At 34.5% G+C, this 19044-nt stretch overlaps 1 protein-coding gene across 11 annotated transcripts in view; it reads right to left on the bottom strand.

Moving 5' to 3' along the window:
- The window catches only part of LOC117930410 (DNA ligase 6), a 58278-nt gene extending 48601 nt beyond the window's left edge, over positions 1-9677 (bottom strand). For 7 of the 11 annotated variants that reach the window (XR_004653924.1, XM_034851055.1, XM_034851057.1 and 4 more), the window contains exons 1-6: positions 7222-9677; positions 6987-7104; positions 6754-6835; positions 2567-2669; positions 2368-2464; positions 1513-1615 (exon numbers count right to left, since the gene is read on the bottom strand). Coding sequence is in view for 10 of the 11 variants with exons in the window: in XM_034851055.1 (XP_034706946.1) it covers positions 1513-1615; positions 2368-2464; positions 2567-2669; positions 6754-6835; positions 6987-7104; positions 7222-9565 (2847 nt within the window). In the remaining variant the exon portion in view is untranslated. Of the gene's footprint in view, positions 1-1512; positions 1616-2367; positions 2465-2566; positions 2670-6329; positions 6380-6753; positions 6836-6986; positions 7105-7221 lie in introns of those variants that run through there. The other 4 variants (XM_034851056.1, XM_034851063.1, XM_034851064.1 and 1 more) reach the window with 4 other exon arrangements.
- Positions 9678-19044: the final 9367 nt, after the last annotated feature.

Genomic DNA, 19044 nt, shown 5'->3' on the forward strand with positions numbered 1-19044 from the left:
AGGTGGTCTACTCTTTAAAAAGGGTGAACATGTAAAAGTTGAGGCATGCACTAATGTTGACTAGGTTTGAGCTATTAATGAAGAAGGTCAACCTTAGGTTTCTCTACCATGGTAGGTGGAAATCTAGTCACGTGGAGAAGCAAGAAGCAACCGGTTGTGGCGAGAAGCAATGCTAAAGAAGAACATATGGTTGTTACTCAAGGAATGTGTGAGCTTCAATGGTTAAAGAGGTTGCTAGAAGAATTGAGGGTGAATTAAAACTCTAATGAAGCTTTATTGTGACAATAAAGATGTCATAAATATAGCTAACAATCCAATGCAGCATGATCAAACCAAACATGTGAAGGTTGATCGACACTTCATCAAAGAAAAATTGGAAAATGGACTTATTTGTATGTCATTTATTCCAATGAATGAATAACTTGCTGATATACTTACTAAGGGGCTGTTGAAACCTACATTTGACTACTTAACTAGCAAGCTAGGCATGATTGACATCTATGAGCCAACTTAAGGGGGAGTGTTGAGAATTGCACTATTTTAGTAGACTTGATTTAGTTAATTTCATTGTTAAGGGAACTAAATTCATTATTTTAGGGAGCTAAATTTGGGATTATGATTTGCTATTCAAATTTAATTCATATTCTAGATTAAGGTGACAATTGTATAGTTTCCTGTTTGAATATGTCTTGTATAGGTTATAAATATTAGATTGTATTCTTCAGATACTATACAAAAAAAAAAAAATACAGATTCAATCCATATCTGCTTACAACATATGCATCGAGAGATCCACCAGTAGGGACCATTTGAAATACACCAACATGAACATCATTAAGGCTTGCAAAGGTGGCGCACAAGTTAGGGACATAAACCAACAAATGCATAGAAGCATGGCATTAAGTTTTATTTTGGCCCAAGAAGATCCTATGAGGCACCAATTTGAATACAACCAAGTAAAAAATCATAAGAAATTTGTGCACAAAGCACAAAGAACAAATTTGTATTTAGGTTTTGGGACCTCACCAAAGTCCATACCATAAGAAGATCCTTATTTTGTTTGGCAGGTCAACATGAACATTAAAAGAAGGGGAATTAGAACTTTCCAAACAGACACATTTGACTCAAACAAACTCATTAACTATAGTGGGGTCCATTGACAATCTCAGAAATGGAAGTTTCCAATAACTTCTTCACTCTTTCTTGGTATCATCTTGTTAGCAAAATGAGGAACATAGTTTTTGAAAGGATGCAAAAGGGAAACAATAATATAAAATATTAAATATACAGTTTAACTACATTCTGAGGATCCTGATTACTATTGCACAGACCAAGTGACACTATGTTCTGATTTATCCAGCAAGTCAATTCCACTTTTAGCAAATCCAACATAAAATAACTTTTTGTTTAGTGATTATATTCTATGAGAGTAGAAAAGACTATCTTTTGGACGAAAGTAAAAGCATCTGTACAAAACTATATCAAGAACCAAACAATTCGGAAATATCTTACCAAAGTTCTAACAAGAAACTTTATTTCCTTCTCTCTACAGGACCGCATGAGATTCAAAATAAGGCTTTTCTTTCGAACAATACTTCCACTGCCTGTTTGTACACTGATGATTTCTATTGTAAGAAAAATTGAGAATGATTCTAGTAATTGCATTACAATCTTAGGTTTTATCCAAAGAAAATTTTCTTAAGATAGTTCAAGTTGATAATGAAGAAAATCAGAACATATTTTTCTTTATAACCAAAAACTCCTATATTAACAATTTTATCAAAAAATCCTTAAACATAATAAAATTCAATGAAGGCCAAGTATATAATGGTCCAAAGGTTATAATAAGAGCCAAGTAAAGATTCTGTATCATGGCTAAGAGGATGAGATCTCAAAGGTGTGAGGTATTCAATGATTCAAATTTGAAAAGATTCCCCATCATAATGAAAAAGATGAAATCACAGAGGACTTAACCCTTTACTTATCACCCACCGAATGAATCAAATGTTATCCTTAATTAAGAACAAGTGGGGCTCAGAAATTATCCCAAAGAGTACAAGTTTATGACCTTGAGAAAGAAATAGAGAGAACCAAAAAATTAGATGGGCACAAGCTTCTTCTGTTTACAATTCTTCAAACAGTACTAGATTTTGTATAATGTGAGAAGGAATTGCAAATCCTGCCCAATTTTCCTGCTTCTTAAACCTAAGCACCACTTTTCACAGATGTCAGACAGTCATCTGCTCACAGTTTAAATGCCTTGCATCCTATATGATATATTCTTTATTACTGCTAGTCATGGCATCAACATGTTTCTTGAGTCCATAGATATATCATGAACCAAAAGCCAGATTTAACAGTTCATACCTTATATTTCGGAGCATGGAAAACACATCTTTAATTAGTAGCGGTGAAGGAGGGGCAAGGAATGACTGTGTTTGTCGGCATACTTGAGCAACATCACCTTTCATCAGGATAGAATGTTAATTAGATTATAAAAACTTATCAAAAGAGAACAGTTTAGCATAACAATTCAAAATTTATGACAGCAATCATCTCTTCCTACCAAGATCACCTAAGCTATTGTACATGGCCCTTATTTTAGACCTGCTTGTCCCACATGCCTCTTCCATTGCAGATGTGACTATACTTCCACCAATATTTAGTTCCTGTACCATTAATATAACACATTTACACATTCTTGTCTATAGTCCAAGAAAATTACACGAAAGACACAGCCTTAGTCCATAGTCACCATCAGGGCAGAAAATTTTAAATGAAATAAGCTTGTTTTCAGATTGCAGTCATCAGTAAGGATATGCAGGTAAAAAGAAAATGGAGTAAAAAACTACTTCAGCACCTCAATCACAAGTTTCTCCATCAGTAAAAATTTTAACTCTTCCAGAAAATGGCATGATCCAATTCAATGCAAAAGACAAATTTCTCCATCTACGAATGGGGTTGAGTACATAAACAATGGCCTACCTCAAAGCTCTAACAAAAGAGTAAAACCTCAAATCAAACCACCATGTCAAAATAGGGATTGCCGAATAGAAGAACAGACATATTCAATAATAAGATTCATATCATTTACCCCAAAAAAATTTATTGTCTCTGCATCTATTAACTGATAGAGTTCACCACCAGGTCAGTCTAGTATCATTGCATTCACCATCATCCTTTACCTATTTCCACAGGATTATCTCTACCTTGTGTACTACTGTATTTCAACTTCCTTCTTTGGAGCACAGAAAATCAACCTTAAGGCCTTGAATTGCATCTTTCTTATCCACGTACCTACTCATAATAAATATAACTACTACCACCCAACTAAATGTTGGTTTCTATGGATGTTGGATTAGCAAAATGATGCCTCTATAAAGCAAGAGCAATTAGATGTCATGTTCCACTCCTTTTCTAATACTTCCCATTCTATTAGATATCTTACTTCTACTTTTGTTTTATATTAACTTGTACTAGTTGAACTTGAGACATGTAGGAAAGCATCAGTCGATGACATGATCCTCTAGGAGACATGCTCAGCTACAAGTGATGATTTTGCAAGGTGTTTTTCTCTGTACCCAACATCTCACAGTCAAAAATGATTCTTCTTGCTCTTTATCTTTGTCATGTGATGCTTGATGCATTTCCCTTTTTCCCTTACCTTGTCCATATTTACTTGACAATTCAAAGGTTTTAAACCTTACTTCATTCAAAAGGAATTGAGCTAGGCCCAAGGTCATAAGAATTCTTAAAAGAAAGATAGAGATGGTAATTAATGAACTCCAGACGAATAGACCCACAGGGATGCAATTCAGGACTTAACCCAGTACATCACTGACTGATCTATTAACAGGCATAAGAGAGACTTGAAGCCAAGAGCAGTTTTCAAACTTATCAAATATATTATCAAGAGGCATTGGCACCTAGCCGAGATGAACTAGATTCTAATCCTATTGCCACTTTATCCTATAGACTTGAAAAAAGCTATGTCAAGGAAATTACAGCTTCCAAAAAAGAAGATATATAGGATTGATTGCTCTTCTAAAAATGAAGAAATGTTGTAAAGGATAGCAAAATTAAGAATATCATATTACTATACTTTCTGCATTTTGAGGTAACTTGATCAAGAAACTTTTATAGCTCAAAAGAAACAAGTGTATCATTGAAAAAGATTGTCATGCTTGCTTCCAAGTTGATAATCCTATTGAATTAAACTGGAAGTTTAGTATCCTTTAAAAGTAAAACCTCCCAGACCATTTATTGGGTCTTACAATTGGCCTACATAACAGGCCATACTAGAGTTTCAACATTTTAATGGCCTTCTCTACAACCTAGCTCATAATTTTTATTTACTAGGTTTGAAAGGTTTCTTGATTGTGGACTATCAAAAAAAGAAAAATCTCTCAATTGTGAGCATCACAGGATCCACATGGACTCACAATCCTAACTGAATATATGATATAAACTTTTTTTTATAGGCATCCTAACCACATATTTCATTTTTTTTTTCCCCTGAGTAATGCTCTTTTACCACCTTTTTACCATTGTTCTGACAGCACATGGTGACCAGAAAAAGGAAAAAGTGAAAAGAAGAAAATAATATGAAAAAAAATTTAGCTAATCACCATTCACAATCTAGTAAAGTGGTAAAAAGGTGTGAAATGAAGCATTTTCCTTTTTACTTTGATAGCAAGTTAATTTTCTCTTATAAGTATAATTAATTGGCTAGTAAGTTAAATATTCTAGAATTTTTGGAACATTTCCTATTCTTATAGTAATTTTTGGAATAAGTAGGAAACCTTTAAATCCATGTCAAGAAAATATTTTAATATCTTATATATGTATTTTAGAGTCTAGAAGGGAAGATGTTTGAGTTGAGAAAAAGCTGTTTCCTGACTAATTTCCTTGGAACGGAAGTCAAATTCCTTTTATTTTATTGCTTGTGATGCACTCCTAAGACCCTTGAAGGATTCCTAGAGAAGACTAGGCAATTCCAACATTTTTCCCATATTCTTAACTTCATCTACTTCCTTTAATTGTAGGGTGTTTTGTTGGCTAACAAGAATATGAGTTGTTCTGAGAATTCTGGCATTAAACAGCTAGAGAGGACCCATGCTTCAGAGGTAGGTGATCTGATGGTGCTTGGGCACAAAGGGTGTGATAAAACTAGCAAATAGGATGGCCAAGAGAATGGGTTGGGGTCTAACTCAAGAAGTGAGGTTGAAAGTGTTTAGGTGGGCTAGTTAGGTGGAAGTTGCCCAATCAAGAAGTTTGGACTTCCCCTTGGAAAGCCTAGCATTAATACTTTAGGCCTAAAAAAGGAAGGAAGGATCTCTAAAGGATGAGGGGCAAAAAAGGCATATTGGAAGAAATGAAGGCCCATGGGGCTAAGAGGAGCAAGGTGGGACTAGGCCTTGTGTCCCTTAAAGGCGATATGGGCCAAAAAAAGGCTAAAGCCTTGCATCCTTTAAGGGGGACAAATGATGGCACATTGGAATGAAAGGAATTAAATGTCATTTGATGGTGAAGACCCTAAGTCCCTTGAGTCTCTGTTACCTGAGAAAGAGGTTTTTTCATTCCTTTCTAGTTTGTGTGGGGATAAAGCCTTTAGACCAGATGGATTCTCCATAGATTTTTGGTAGTTCAATTGAAAGTTTGTCAAAAGTGAGGTGGTAGGATTCTTTGCAGAGTTCTTTCAGTGAGAATCTTTCAAAAGAAACCTTAATTCTATTTTTATTGTGTTAGTCCCAAAAAAAGGGGTTTCAAACACTTAAAAGACTTCAAACCAATAAGTTTGGTTGAAGGACTTACAAGCTTCTAGCAAAAGTCTTGACTGACAAAGTAAAGGAAGTGCTTGGAAAGTGAGTTTTAGCAACTCAACATGCTTTTGTAAAGAGTACACAAATCCTAGATGCAATCCTCATAACAAGTGGAGTAATTGATTCAAGGCTAAAGAGCTTTGAAAGTGGAATCATATGTAAGTTGGATGTTAAGAAGGTGTGGAAGATTGAAATTAGGAAAGATGTGATTCTAAATAGAGAATTAGGCAATCCTGTAATCAAAGGGATTTTGTTGTAATTGAGTTAGGAAAGTCCCTAATTTGGTTTCTAGGATTTTTGTATATATATGTGTGTGTGCACATGTCTCCTGTAAAGCTGGAACACCAAAAATATCATGAAACCATAAACTAATAAGAAAACAAGTCTTCTTTCTTGGTATTGTGCTTTTTTCAAATTTTCTATTAGTACATCAATTATAAATTGAATAATTTAAAAATAAATAAATAAGTAAATAAGATTAATAAACTTGAATTGGTTGACACTCACAGACTATAGAGATATAAGTGATAGAAATTTCCATTCCACAAAAAAGAGTCCTGCATTAGTTAAAACCTGAAGAGTGTGCTTATGAGTTGAAAATGCAGAGAGGAGCCAAGGAATAATAGAACTCGCCCCTTGAGGTAATTATTAGTCTAGAGAAGCAAAGTAAGAACAACCTCATAATGGAAGATACAAGATAAAAACAACTAACTGGGATTCTGCATATATGTGAAGCAAAAAAAGGAGTTTAGTGATTAATTTAAAAGACAAGCCAAAATAACTAGTCTTTCAAGAATAATTTATTTAGCTGCTGCTAATTGATACTTACTCATTGGGTGGTTTAGAATAAAAAACTGTTTAACATGAGAAGAGTGACACTCCCTTGAGAATAGAAAAGGGACATGCAATTTAAGAATGGAAGTACACAAACCATATTTTCATGGTCAGCAGCAATCTTATTTGTGCAGAGATATACAGCAGGTATCACATCCTCAGGAGACAAGGCCAACAAACTGTGCCATGAGAAACATTGCAAGCAAACAGCATGCCCCAATAAGTCCAGGTATAATACAGTGCATCCTCTTCTAAAAACAAGTTTTCATAGCAAGGAAATATTTTTCTTTTAAAGGATGAAACAAAAAAGTGCAATCAACATCAACAAACCTTCTAAACATATTGCACAGCATAGAAGCTGCTTTTATCTTGCCCTTCTCACCCTCAACCAGATCAAAAGTCCGAGCAAGATGTAAATATGGGGCAGGCTGCCCAAGCTTCCAGCATGCTGCACATGTATCTCAGCATGATTTAACATTTAGATTTGGATAAAATTCAAAATTGAGATATGCATTCTTGGAAGATATGCTACTTAATTAACTTTTTCCAAACTAAGTACACCGACCGTGCTCTATTGGAGAATATTTTTCCGGCGGTAATGATACAAGAGTTGCAGCTATAGTCTCTCTTGATAGCCCCTTAGCTTCAACTATATTTCCTGATTCCTTCTCTGATACTTTTTTCTCTAGCTCAGAACTGCAACTTTGGATACAGCATTCAGGTTGAATCGATTTGCTACTGACCACCAACCTCTCTTCATTCTCACCAAGGTTACCCTCAGGTTTACTATAGTATATGTCCAGAGCCATATTAATATCTCCTTTTGTCTTCTTCAGGATGGAGGAAACATAGTATCTTGATGATTCATCAACATTTACTATCTTAATGAACTGCTCAACCTGTTCTTCATAAGATGTGATAACCTCACTTGGAAATGAATTTTCATCATCAGAAAGTTGTTCAGACATACCATCCCCACTTTGAGAATCATTACTCACTATCTTACTGAAGAACCTTGTTATTGTAGATTGTTTCGAGCCACCAGATTCTGGTTTTGAGCCAACTTTTCCTTTCTTAATTGACTTTTTGTCAAGGTTTTTCTTCCTTTTCCCAGAAGAGAGACTGCTGCTCTTCATGGAACTCCTAATGTTGAGTAAACTGTAGCTTTGGCTACCATGAATATCCTCCATTTTCTGAGGGCTGCTTCCCACAGAACCCAGTTTAGATAGTGACACAGAATCATTGAGTGAGCTTGTCTGAGATGTACATACAGAATTTGTATGCCCAATGACCTGCTCACGAAATTCAGTTTCACGCTCATAGAAATTAGAAACTGCTTCAATGACATTTCCATCTGAGCAGCTAAGGAGATCTAACATCTGGTTTTGAGTGACCCAGATGGGCAAGCAATCACGAAGTTCTTGTATGACTTCCTCTGATCCCTTATCATTCAGCAAAGTTGAATCTTGTGAACCAGGTTCTTGCATAGAAGATGAAGATACTGCAAGAAATCCTGATTCTGTACTTTCTTTGGTTTTCCTTTTGGAAAAAGTCACATGTTTCTCTGCATCCAGCTCCTTGTTCAGGACAGTTCTCGTATTATTTTCAACATTTTCATCTGCTTCCAGGCACCCGCGTTGAAAACCCTTCAAGAATTCATGCTTGATGGCCATTTCATCAACCAAACCAGCAAAATGCTTTCTCATGGCATTAGCATGTTTACTGTCAAGTTTCTCAATGTCCAATCCTACTGTAGGAATAACACGCTTTGGTCTCAAAAATTTAACATATTCTCTGAGCTCATCATAGTTTGAATGTTCACTGTATGGTACAAGATGGATCTCAAATGAATCCTTAGTCCTCATGGCAAACTTGTTGCGCTTTACTTCATACGTCCACCCCGTAGGAACAAAGCCCACAACTTTTGAGTACCCTCTTTCAATCATAATCTCCTTCATCTTCACAAAATTGGGTCTAAAATAAGGCCAAGTCTCACCCAACACATTCCATCCAACGACATGAACATCACTCTTAGATTCATCCTCTGTAAATACCCCACCATCCTCATACCCTAAAACTCGCAACACCGACATTTTTCTACCATCTACATGTATTTTACAGTTACGCCTTCTTGATATTTCAAGCAATATCCTCTCTTTTCCAATAACATAAGTAGCTACAAGAAACAAAACAGACTTCATCAAACCCTTGTTCTCAAGGCCAATTCTCTCTATCGCCTCAACTATATAATCAACAGATTCATCTTGAGACGGAAATACAAACTTTGGATTACAATAGGTCGTATCCAAAAAAACCGCTTCAGAACCAACAAATTCACCCAAACAAGGCTCCAATTTCATCGATTCACAAAACCTAAAATCACCAGTATGAACATACCTTTCAAACCTACCATCTACACCAGGAACCTTGAACAAAAATTGCACCGCTCCGGGGCAGTGATTTGCATCGAGAAGCGCCACTTCACATCCATCAATCAAAACGGGTTGGGACACCGCCAAAGGATAAACAAACAAAGAAGAGACTCCAAGCACTTCAACGAGAAGGCGTGCAGTTGTATTTGAACAGAATATAATACCATTGGACCACTTAGGGCTGAGCCCGGAATAGTGATCGGAGTGGAAGTGAGAGAGGAAGTAGGTGACGGAGTAGTCGCCGGAGCACCGAAACCCATCGACAACGAACCGGGATTTGGGAATGAGCTTGGACTGAGGAAAATTGGTGGGGATTGGGGGGAGAGGGGAGTGATTGGAGAGAAAAGAGAGGGAGGGAGGTGGAGGTGGAGGGGGTTGGGGAGATTGGTGTTGAGAGAGTAATTTGTGGGAGTTGAGAAAAAGGTGAGTGGAATCTAACGTCATGGTTTCGGAGGAGGAAGATTGGGGAGCCGCCATTGGGGTTTCTGGCAGTTGAAGCGGTGGTGGGTGCTTACAGAGGGTCGGAGTGGGGAGGTTGGATGGCGCCAAAGCGTCGCCCACTGTCCGTACTATCACATTTGAAGTTCATTGTTCGGTTGGTCACATCTTTTCATTCTTTGAGCTTTTTCGTGTATATATATATTGGTATGTCTGGTTATCGAAAACTTAACGGCATGTTTGGTTCGAAAATTTTGTGGGTTACTGAAAATTTAACGCCATGTTTGGTCCAAAAAATTTGTGGGAAAATGTAAATAAAAGAAAACAAAGAAAAAAATAGATTTAAAGTCAATAAATTATTTTTTATATAATATTTGAAACTTTTTTCATTTATTTCAACTTATCGATATAAAGATAAAACAATTTGAAAATGCATAAGTTTTTAATTAGTTTAAATTATATTTGATTTTCTTAAATATTTTTTATACAACAGTCAAATATAAAGAAAATTATTTTCTTTAATATTTTTTTCTTTTTTTAGTATTTTCTAAGAACCAAACATAGTATAAAGGAAAATGTAAGAAAAATTGAAAGAAAAAAAATAAAAAATAAAAACCTAAAATAAAACAAAAATAAAGTTACATTGAGATGGGTGTGGACTTGGGTGTAATCGAGCCCACATGATTGGGCTTAACTAAAAAGCTTGCAATAATGAAATGGTGTCTTTTCCAAACATCTTTTCTATTAAGATACACCTTATTTGATATATGGAAATTCTCTACATCTATAAAAGGGACCTCTTCCATGACACTTAAGTTTGTAGTAATCTAACTTAAAGGTATTTTGAATATTTGAAATGGCATGGATTCTAAGCATTTATCTTCAATTAACTTTATTAACTTGCTTTACTATTGCATAAATTGCCTTATTAAGTTTTCCAAGCTTGAGTTTGATGATGAGGATTAGTTTGATAATGAAAGTTCTAAGGAGGCATCCTTGAGGTGTAAACCTACTAACCACTACCTTGATTTCTTTAGAATTGATTACCTTACTGCTAAAATTAGTCATTATTGTTTCCTCTCTATAACAAATTTTGGTGGTTTCTCCAATTTGGACTATAAGTTCAAGAGAAAGAAAAGTCATTCTCAAATTGTTTGTAATTACCAACATGTAAGAAAAAATATCTTGTTTTTTGAACTTGCTAGCATTTGCTTCAAACTTTCTATCCCATGATTGCTTGCCCTCTACTTCACTCTATAACATTCATTGTTCATTCACAAGTTCCAAATATCTCATATGTTAATATTTAACTCCTTACTCCACCATGGTTGAAAATAACTCTTGTAATTTACATTATTTTCCTCCTTTAAACTTGAGATTAATCTCAAAATAGAAGTTAAATCAATAGTTAGGATCTTAACATCAATTTTTCTTAAATTGGGTGATTTAAATTTATAATATTCCATAATTCTTATCTTTTATGTGCCATCGGAGCACATATTTAAGCTATAATCAATTATTTTAACTACCATTTCTAGTTAGAGACTATTATACATGACATGTATTATTATAACTCTTATTAGTTAAAGTTATTTTGGACTCATTTGCTAATTTGGAGATTATTATATATGGGCTCCTTTGTCAGTGATGTATATATTTTGATTATTAAGTTAATGTTGATTGATGCTTATTGTTATTAATTATTAATGGATGATGAAATAGAGAACTTATTAATGTATTTAGATAAGTTGTTGTCTTGAAAAGAAATTCTACTGATATCGTGTTTTGAAAATATAATTTTAGTATTTTACATTTGTGAAACCAATGTTTGGTTAATCTCGATTGTGATGATAACAAAACAAGGTTTGAAACTAATGATTATATTTCAAGTGTGATTAGGCAAGAAGATTTCCAAAGTGGCAATCACCAAGACAAAATCAAGCCAAAGAGAAATTAATAAGAAGAAGAAGACCTCACAGAAAAGTGTTTTTCAAGACCTAAGCTTTAAAGAATTTCTTTGTAAAGTTTTTGGTGTATTAGGTCTTTCATGCATTACATTATTAATTTATGCACCAAAATCATTCAAAATTAATTTTGTTTTAAATCCTTTTTAAATTGGATGATTTCATGTTTTCAACCAACACCTTGTGTCAAATGTTTTCTAAACTTGTTTAAAAGGTTTTAAGTTGAAAATGATGGTTGTTGAGCCAAAAACGGCTCAATTGGTTGAACTAGATGAGGAAATGGTTGACCTATTCAACTCAATTGGTCGAAGGATGCAAAAACCTTTTCTCTATTCCAACATTTGTTCAACCAATCGAGGTTTGGTCAAGGGACGGTCGAGGTCCAATGGTCACCTTCCAAGTATTAAATGCTAACAGCTGTCCAATGGTCACCTACTAAGTATTAAATGTTAACAGCTAGCCAATCAGTTGACCCCCAACTTGACCAATTGAACCCTCAATGACTAATTTGACATTTTTTCTCTATAAAAAGGCTTTAATATTCATTGTTTCATAAACTTAACCTTTCTAAACCTTTCTTGAATATATTTGAGCTTTGGGAGAGTGTTTTTTAGTACATCATTGTTCTAAAACTTGCATATTATTAGTGAACCATTCAATCATAGTTTTATTGTATCATTTGAGCCTTAAAGTTTTGTACTAGGATTTTGTAAGATCATTTATTATCTTTCATTTGTAAATATTTGAGAGGAAAATTCTAAGTGTGAGGTATCACTCAGGAATTCTCAAGTATGGGGTATCACTTGAGGGGCTATTCAAGAGTGAGGTATCTCTTGAGGTTTGTAAAGGGTTCTTGGAGTCAAAAGTCCAAGAGGGTGGATTGAAACCATAATCCAATTGTATTGCTTGAAGGCTTAGTTTGGAAGCCTTAAATTAGTGAAACTTCAAGCTTAGGATTAAAGTTAGAGGATAGTGGACGTAGGGCAGATTGTATCGAACCACTATAAAAATCTTATGTTTGCATTATCTCTTCTCTACTCTTTTACTTTATATGTAATTATCTTTATATTGCTTTATTATATATTTGCATATAATTATCTCTTGCATTCACATAATTTAAATTTGCAAAAAGAGATCATCACCTTATTCACCCCCCTCTAGGATGATTACTATAGGTTGGATTAGCCCAATTTTTTCTAACAACATTGAATTCTTATATTTATAACATGAATATATGAAAATAAATTAGAAAGTGTCTCTTAAGAAAATATGTTTGAAAATTGTATATTTTTTTTTAAAAAAAATCTCTTTGAAATGGCCCGAACTATTAAGCATCATTTCTTACTATTTTTATTATTTCCTTGAATTTAAAAAAAAAGGACAATCAGAACGGTAGCTATAGAGGATTACACTGCAGAAGATCGATCTCATACTTCCTTAGTCAATAGAGGGACGTAGGACTAGGAGCTCCAAATCTCCTGTGATTTAGTGGCGTGGTGATCACTCGTTGTCCCTCACTTGGAGACAAACGACCTAAACACCATATCTTCATCAACTCCTCCTTATAAATCCCTTTTCAAGTCCACTCCTCCCCTCATAGTTACTTAACACTCTGTTTTTCAATGCAAAACTACCAAAAGAAACACACAAATATACAAATATACATATTGAAATCCCCAAAATGATTATGGACTAAAACAATAAAAAATTATTGCAAAACGCTAACCGTTCCACTTTCCAATGGCTTCTTAGAAGCTCCTGTCCATGTTGCTCTAGTCATTGGTGCGTTGCGGTTATGTGCCCAGATCCTCCAGTGCAATCGTAAGGTTGACACCATCGTCTCTTAGGGGTTTCCTCCTTAACGAAGTGGTTAATTGCTCTGTCATTGGGGCTTCGACAGCTATGGTGCCTTTGTTATAGGCCAAAGCAATGGGCAATTCACATGACAGTAAGATTACTGATGAGTTCACCGGGCTTGGTGCCATAGGGAGCAAGTGTCAGGTGATTGGTGCGGTCGTGGATGTTTAATTCGATGAAAGTTTGCCTTTGATCTTAACGGCTTTGGAGATTTTGGACAATTCAACTCAATTGGTTCTTGAGGTTACTCAGCATTTGGGGAAAAAAACATGGTGAGAACCATTGCTATGTGAAAAGGAAATGTGTTTGGTAATTAAGAAAAGGAAAGAGAAGAAAATGATGGAGCTAAGAAACGAATATTTGATTAATTGAATTTTTATTTATCATCTTTTGAGCAGAGGTTGTATATTTTTAATAAACATAGAAAACATAGTGTTTTGTTTTTTATTTGTTAACTAATATGTTGATGCTAGCTAATCAAGAATTTGTTTGATACTAACAGATTTCCAATTAATCTAGGCTTTAAGAATGGTTGGCATAATAGAACCTTATGGAGGGGATGGCATGGTTGAAGCTTTTAGATTTTTTGCAATTATGCTTTTTAGAGAGACCTATGTACTATTTGTCTTTACATGCCTCTTCAAACAAAAGGGGGATTCTTTCACCTAAAGTTTGGCCATAAGCTTCAAGAATTGAGTGATTGAAAGTGGTTGTGTAAACAAATCAACTACTTGATCAATTGAAGGTACAAATCATAAATCCAACTCTTTTTGAAATACTTTATCACAAATAAAATGCATATCAATTTCGATATACCTTGTTCTAGCATGATAAATGGGATTAGCATCCAGTGAGGTAGATCCTTGATTATCACACTAGATTATTGGTCTTAATATCAATTGAAGGCCCAACTTTATTGCCAAGGACTTGAGCCAAATCAACTCAACTGTTACATGAGTTAAGACTCAGTATTCTGATTCGATGTTGGATCGAACTCTAAGAAATAAGATTGCCTCATAGATACATACAATAGCCACTTGTTGATCTTTTGTCATTCGGACAACTAGCCCAGTCTACATCGTGAATCCCACAAGTTTTAAGTATTGGAAATGCAAACCATGAATGATGGTGCCTTTCAAATATCATAATACTCTTTTACAAGCTTTCCAATGTATTTTTGTTGGACTCTGTAGGAACTGACTCAACTCACTAACCATGTATGATATATCAGGTATTGTGATTGTAACATATTGCAAGGCTCTACCTTTGCTTCTATACGTAGTTGGATTATCCATAGGATCACCATCTAATTTGGAGAGTACTTTTCTAAAAATAGTTGGTGTCGATAAGGGCTTTGTTGCATCCATATTTTTCTTCTGAAGCAAGTCGACAATATACTTGGACTTAGTTAAATAGATACCCATTTCATCTTAAAAGACTTCAATTCCTAGGAAGCAATGTAACTTATAAAAAAAAAAAATTCCTAGGAAGTAATGTAATGAATCAAGATCTTTTAGAAAAAAACTCTTATTGAAGTCATGAACCAAATTAGAAATTGTTGTGCTATTATTTCCAGTAATTAGGATGTCGTCTACATATACCAATAGCATCAGGATGATTCCTTTGGTCTTATAGAGGAACAAAGATACATCAAACTTTGAGTCTTGAAAACCCCACTGCAATAATATATCTTAAGTCAATCAAACTAGGCCTTTGGAGTTTGTTTCAAGTCATACAGAGCTTTTCTTAGTTTGCAAATATGATTAAGTTTGGTAGATGAATGAAACCTTTAGGTTGATACATAAACACATCTTTTTGTAGTTATCCATTGAGAAAGGCATTATTGATGTCTAATTGCCCAATTTCACATCCTTGAGCTATTGCTAGAGTTAATATAATTCTAATTGTGGCATGTTTAATCATAAGACAATAAGTTTTTGAGAAATCCATACTTAGGGTTTGATGGAAGCCCTTGGGAATTGGCAACTAACCTAGCTTTGTGTTTATTAAGGGTGCCATCTAGGTGAAATTTCATTTTAAACACCCACTTATTACCCATTACATTATATTGGGGCTGATACGGTACGAAGTCCCATGTGTGATTCCGCATTAGAGCCTTGTATTCTTTTTCCATTACTATCTTCTAATTTGGATCAATAAGAGCTTTCTTTACACATATAGGTTCAATAGGACCAAGTGAGATACTCAAGGGATGTGTGAGGGCAGAATACACTTTTGACTTAAAAATGTCAGCTTTGGCTTGGGTAATCATGGGGTGACATGGAATTGGAGCATGGGAAAATAAAAATGTAGATGGTTATGAGGTAGGTGAGGCATGAACTTTTGAGAGTGGGGTTTGAGTTGGTTGTGGTAACCCATATTGGATGTTAGAAACTATGGCAAAGGTTATAGGAAGTGATGTTGCACTAGGCCTTATCATGTTCCTCACTATAGCTGTATCACTCAAACAAAATGTTATGGACAATGATGAAGACTCTTGAAGAGATATGGGGTGAGAAACATCAGATTTGAGACCAAATAGTTTAGAATAAGGGAATTTAAGCTCATTGAATATTACATTATGAGAAATGTAGATTTTTTCAGAAGGATGTAGACAAAGATAACCTTTATGAGTTGAATTGTAGTCCAAAAAGAGGCATTTGGAATAGAAAAACTACAACTTGTAAGAGTTATAAGGTCTCAAATGAGGAAAGTAGGTACATCCAAATATTTTGAGGAAGAGATAATCTGGTGTATAACCAAACAATTTCTGAAATGGTGAATCATTTGAAAGAATAGGATTGGGAAGTATATTAATCTAGTAAATAGAGGCTGAAAATACTTTCCACCAAAAAAAAAAGAGGCATAAATGCTTAAGCTAGTAAGGTAAGACCAAGTTCTATAATATGACGATGTTTTCTTTTTGCTTTACCGTTTTGTTAATGAGTGTAGGGGTAAGGATGATGAAACTGGATTCCATGTTGAGCAAGAAAATTTTGAAAGGGCCTATATTCTCCACCCCAATCTATTTGGACATACTTGATGGATTTATTCAAAGAATTTTCTATTAGAACTTTGAACTATTTAAAGATTGAAAAGACTTCATATTTAAATTTAAGGGGATAGATCCATGTGTACCTCTTATAATCATCCAAGAAGTGGATGTAGTACCTATCACAAATAATGAAATTTATGAGTGTTGTTCCCTATATATATGAGTGAATGAGCTCAAGAGGGGTAACAGTTTTGGTTTCTAAACTTGAAAAGGGAAACATATGACTTTTACCATATTGGAATGTTGAACATAAATATGGAGTTTTATTTATTGAAGAGCTACAAGTCTTTAACACTTGACTCAAAATTTTGGTAGAAGGATGACCGAGCCTTTTATGTCATACAATGGGATCAACGTTGGAAACAATCACTAAGCAACAAACTAAATTGCTAGATTTGTTTGGATGATAATTGCTAATAGACTTGTTAGAGATTGAAACAAAAAAAAAAATTGAAGTTTTTCTGTTTTGGGATGTAGTAGTAGGTTGAGGTTCAGTCAGTAGATATAGGTCATCTTTTAAGTCTCCTTTGCAACAACATATTCTTTGTAGTTTTGTCCTTTACAAGGAAAAAGTCAGAAAGAAATTCTATGAATATATGATTATCAGTAGTAAGTTTGGAGATGCTACTTAAGTTTTTGATAATTTTAGGCACTTTAAATGTGTTTTTGATGTGTAACTATTTAACATGAGGTATTGGTAGATATAAGTGACCTATGTGTGTAATGTGAAGACTTATACCATTTCCAATCATTAGCTTTATTTGTCCTTCATACAGGTTCTTCAAGCTCAGATTATTCATCTCAATTATAACATGATTTGTAGCACCACTATCAACATACCAACTTGGATCAATCACTGCTTTTGGTGTGGCCATGTAGATTGTTGTCTTATAGCTGTTGTTGTTGTTAGTAGGGGATGTAGCCTGAAAGTTTTCATCCATTCTATGCCAACAAATGAGGGCTACATGTCCTTGTTTCCCACAAATTTGACAAATAGGTTTATCGTCATTGCTTCTTCTAGAAAAACCTCCATTCATTCATCTGCCTTGTCCTTGAGGGTTCAAATTTCCTTTTCCATGACCACGATTTCCTCCACTTTTATGAGCAGCAAAAGTGGCAGATAAATGGTGATAATCTGAAGTGGTTGCATACAATTGCTCAATTCTACTTTCTTGATTGAGTAGTAGAGCATGAATCTCCTTTAGAGAAAGATGATCAACACTATTATGAGTAGTAATACTGCATACAATTGGATCATACTTTGATCCAAGACTTGCTAAAATGTAAAGTACCAAATCTTCTTCATTGAACAAAAAGTTAGCCATTGCACATTGATTTGCAATATTTTCCATCTTAACAAAGTAATCACTCATTGTTATAGATTCTTTTCTTAATGACTGTAATTGCATCTTGAGTTGTAACAATTTTGCCTTTGATTTTGAGGTAAACAAGTGCTCCAAGGTCATCTAGAGTTCATGTGAAGTAGTGTGGAGAACAACTTGGCTTGGGATTACAATTGATAAAGACAAAAACAACCAACTCAATAGTAATTGTTGTTCTCTGTTCCATTGTTCGAATTCAAGATTGATAATCCTAACATTATTTCCATCTCCATCTTGAGATTCCAAAAATTCTGATGGTCGTGACTTTGTGCCAAATAGGTAGCCTTTAATGCCATGACCTTTAGCTGCAGGTGATACTTGAGATTTCTATAAGAGAAAATTATCTCAATCGAGTTTGATTGACAGTGTTGTGCTAAGAGTGGTTGTGAATGGAGAAGACGCATTTGTCTTTTACAACACGTTCAAACTTGATGTAGTAGAAGTAATGCCTGACTGTGATTAAGATGTTCTCTTGCTTGAAAAGAGAAAAATGAAGGCTCTGATACCATGAAAAAGAAATGTGTTTGGTAATTAAAAAAGGAAAGAGAAGAAAATGATGGAGCCAAGAAATAAATATTTGATGAACTGAATTTTTATTTCTCATCTTTTGAATAGATGTTGTATCCTTTTTATATGCATAGAGAACAAAGTGTTCTATTTTTATTTACTAACTAATCTATTGATGTTAGCTGATCAAGAACAAAATGTTTGTTTGATATTAACAAATTTCTAACTAATCTAGGCTTCAAGAACGACTGACATGGTAGAAGCTTTTGGATGGGATGATATGGTTGAAGCTTCTGGATTTGTTGCAATTCTTCTCTTTAGAGAGACCTGTGCATTGTTTGTCTTTACACTATAGATGGGACAAAGGGTCTTGTCCAAGGACAGTGAGTTCTCAACACTAGTTCTCCTATTACTATAAGATTTTTTTTTTTTTGATAGTCTGATTTTGTTTTTCATATAAATATGTAATATCTTCACCACAACGTCATCATTATAATTTGCGCATTGCTAGTGATCATTTTGATTTTATTTATCAGATGGTTGATAAGCTTTTGTATTGAGCTCTGATACTAAATGGAAAAATTTGTACCAAGTAAGGTGGATGAAGGATTGAATTTAATTATGGTTTTGTGAGGTCCCAAACAATGTTTTGAAAGGCTAAACACAATCTTAGGCAATTTAGCCAAGCAAGGGGAAACTTAAGCTTGGTCGGAATGAGAAATAAATAAATAAAAGGGTTATTTGATTAAAAGA

Source organism: Vitis riparia, chromosome 14, assembly GCF_004353265.1.
Source record: "Vitis riparia cultivar Riparia Gloire de Montpellier isolate 1030 chromosome 14, EGFV_Vit.rip_1.0, whole genome shotgun sequence".
Taxonomy (NCBI): Eukaryota; Viridiplantae; Streptophyta; class Magnoliopsida; order Vitales; family Vitaceae; genus Vitis; species Vitis riparia.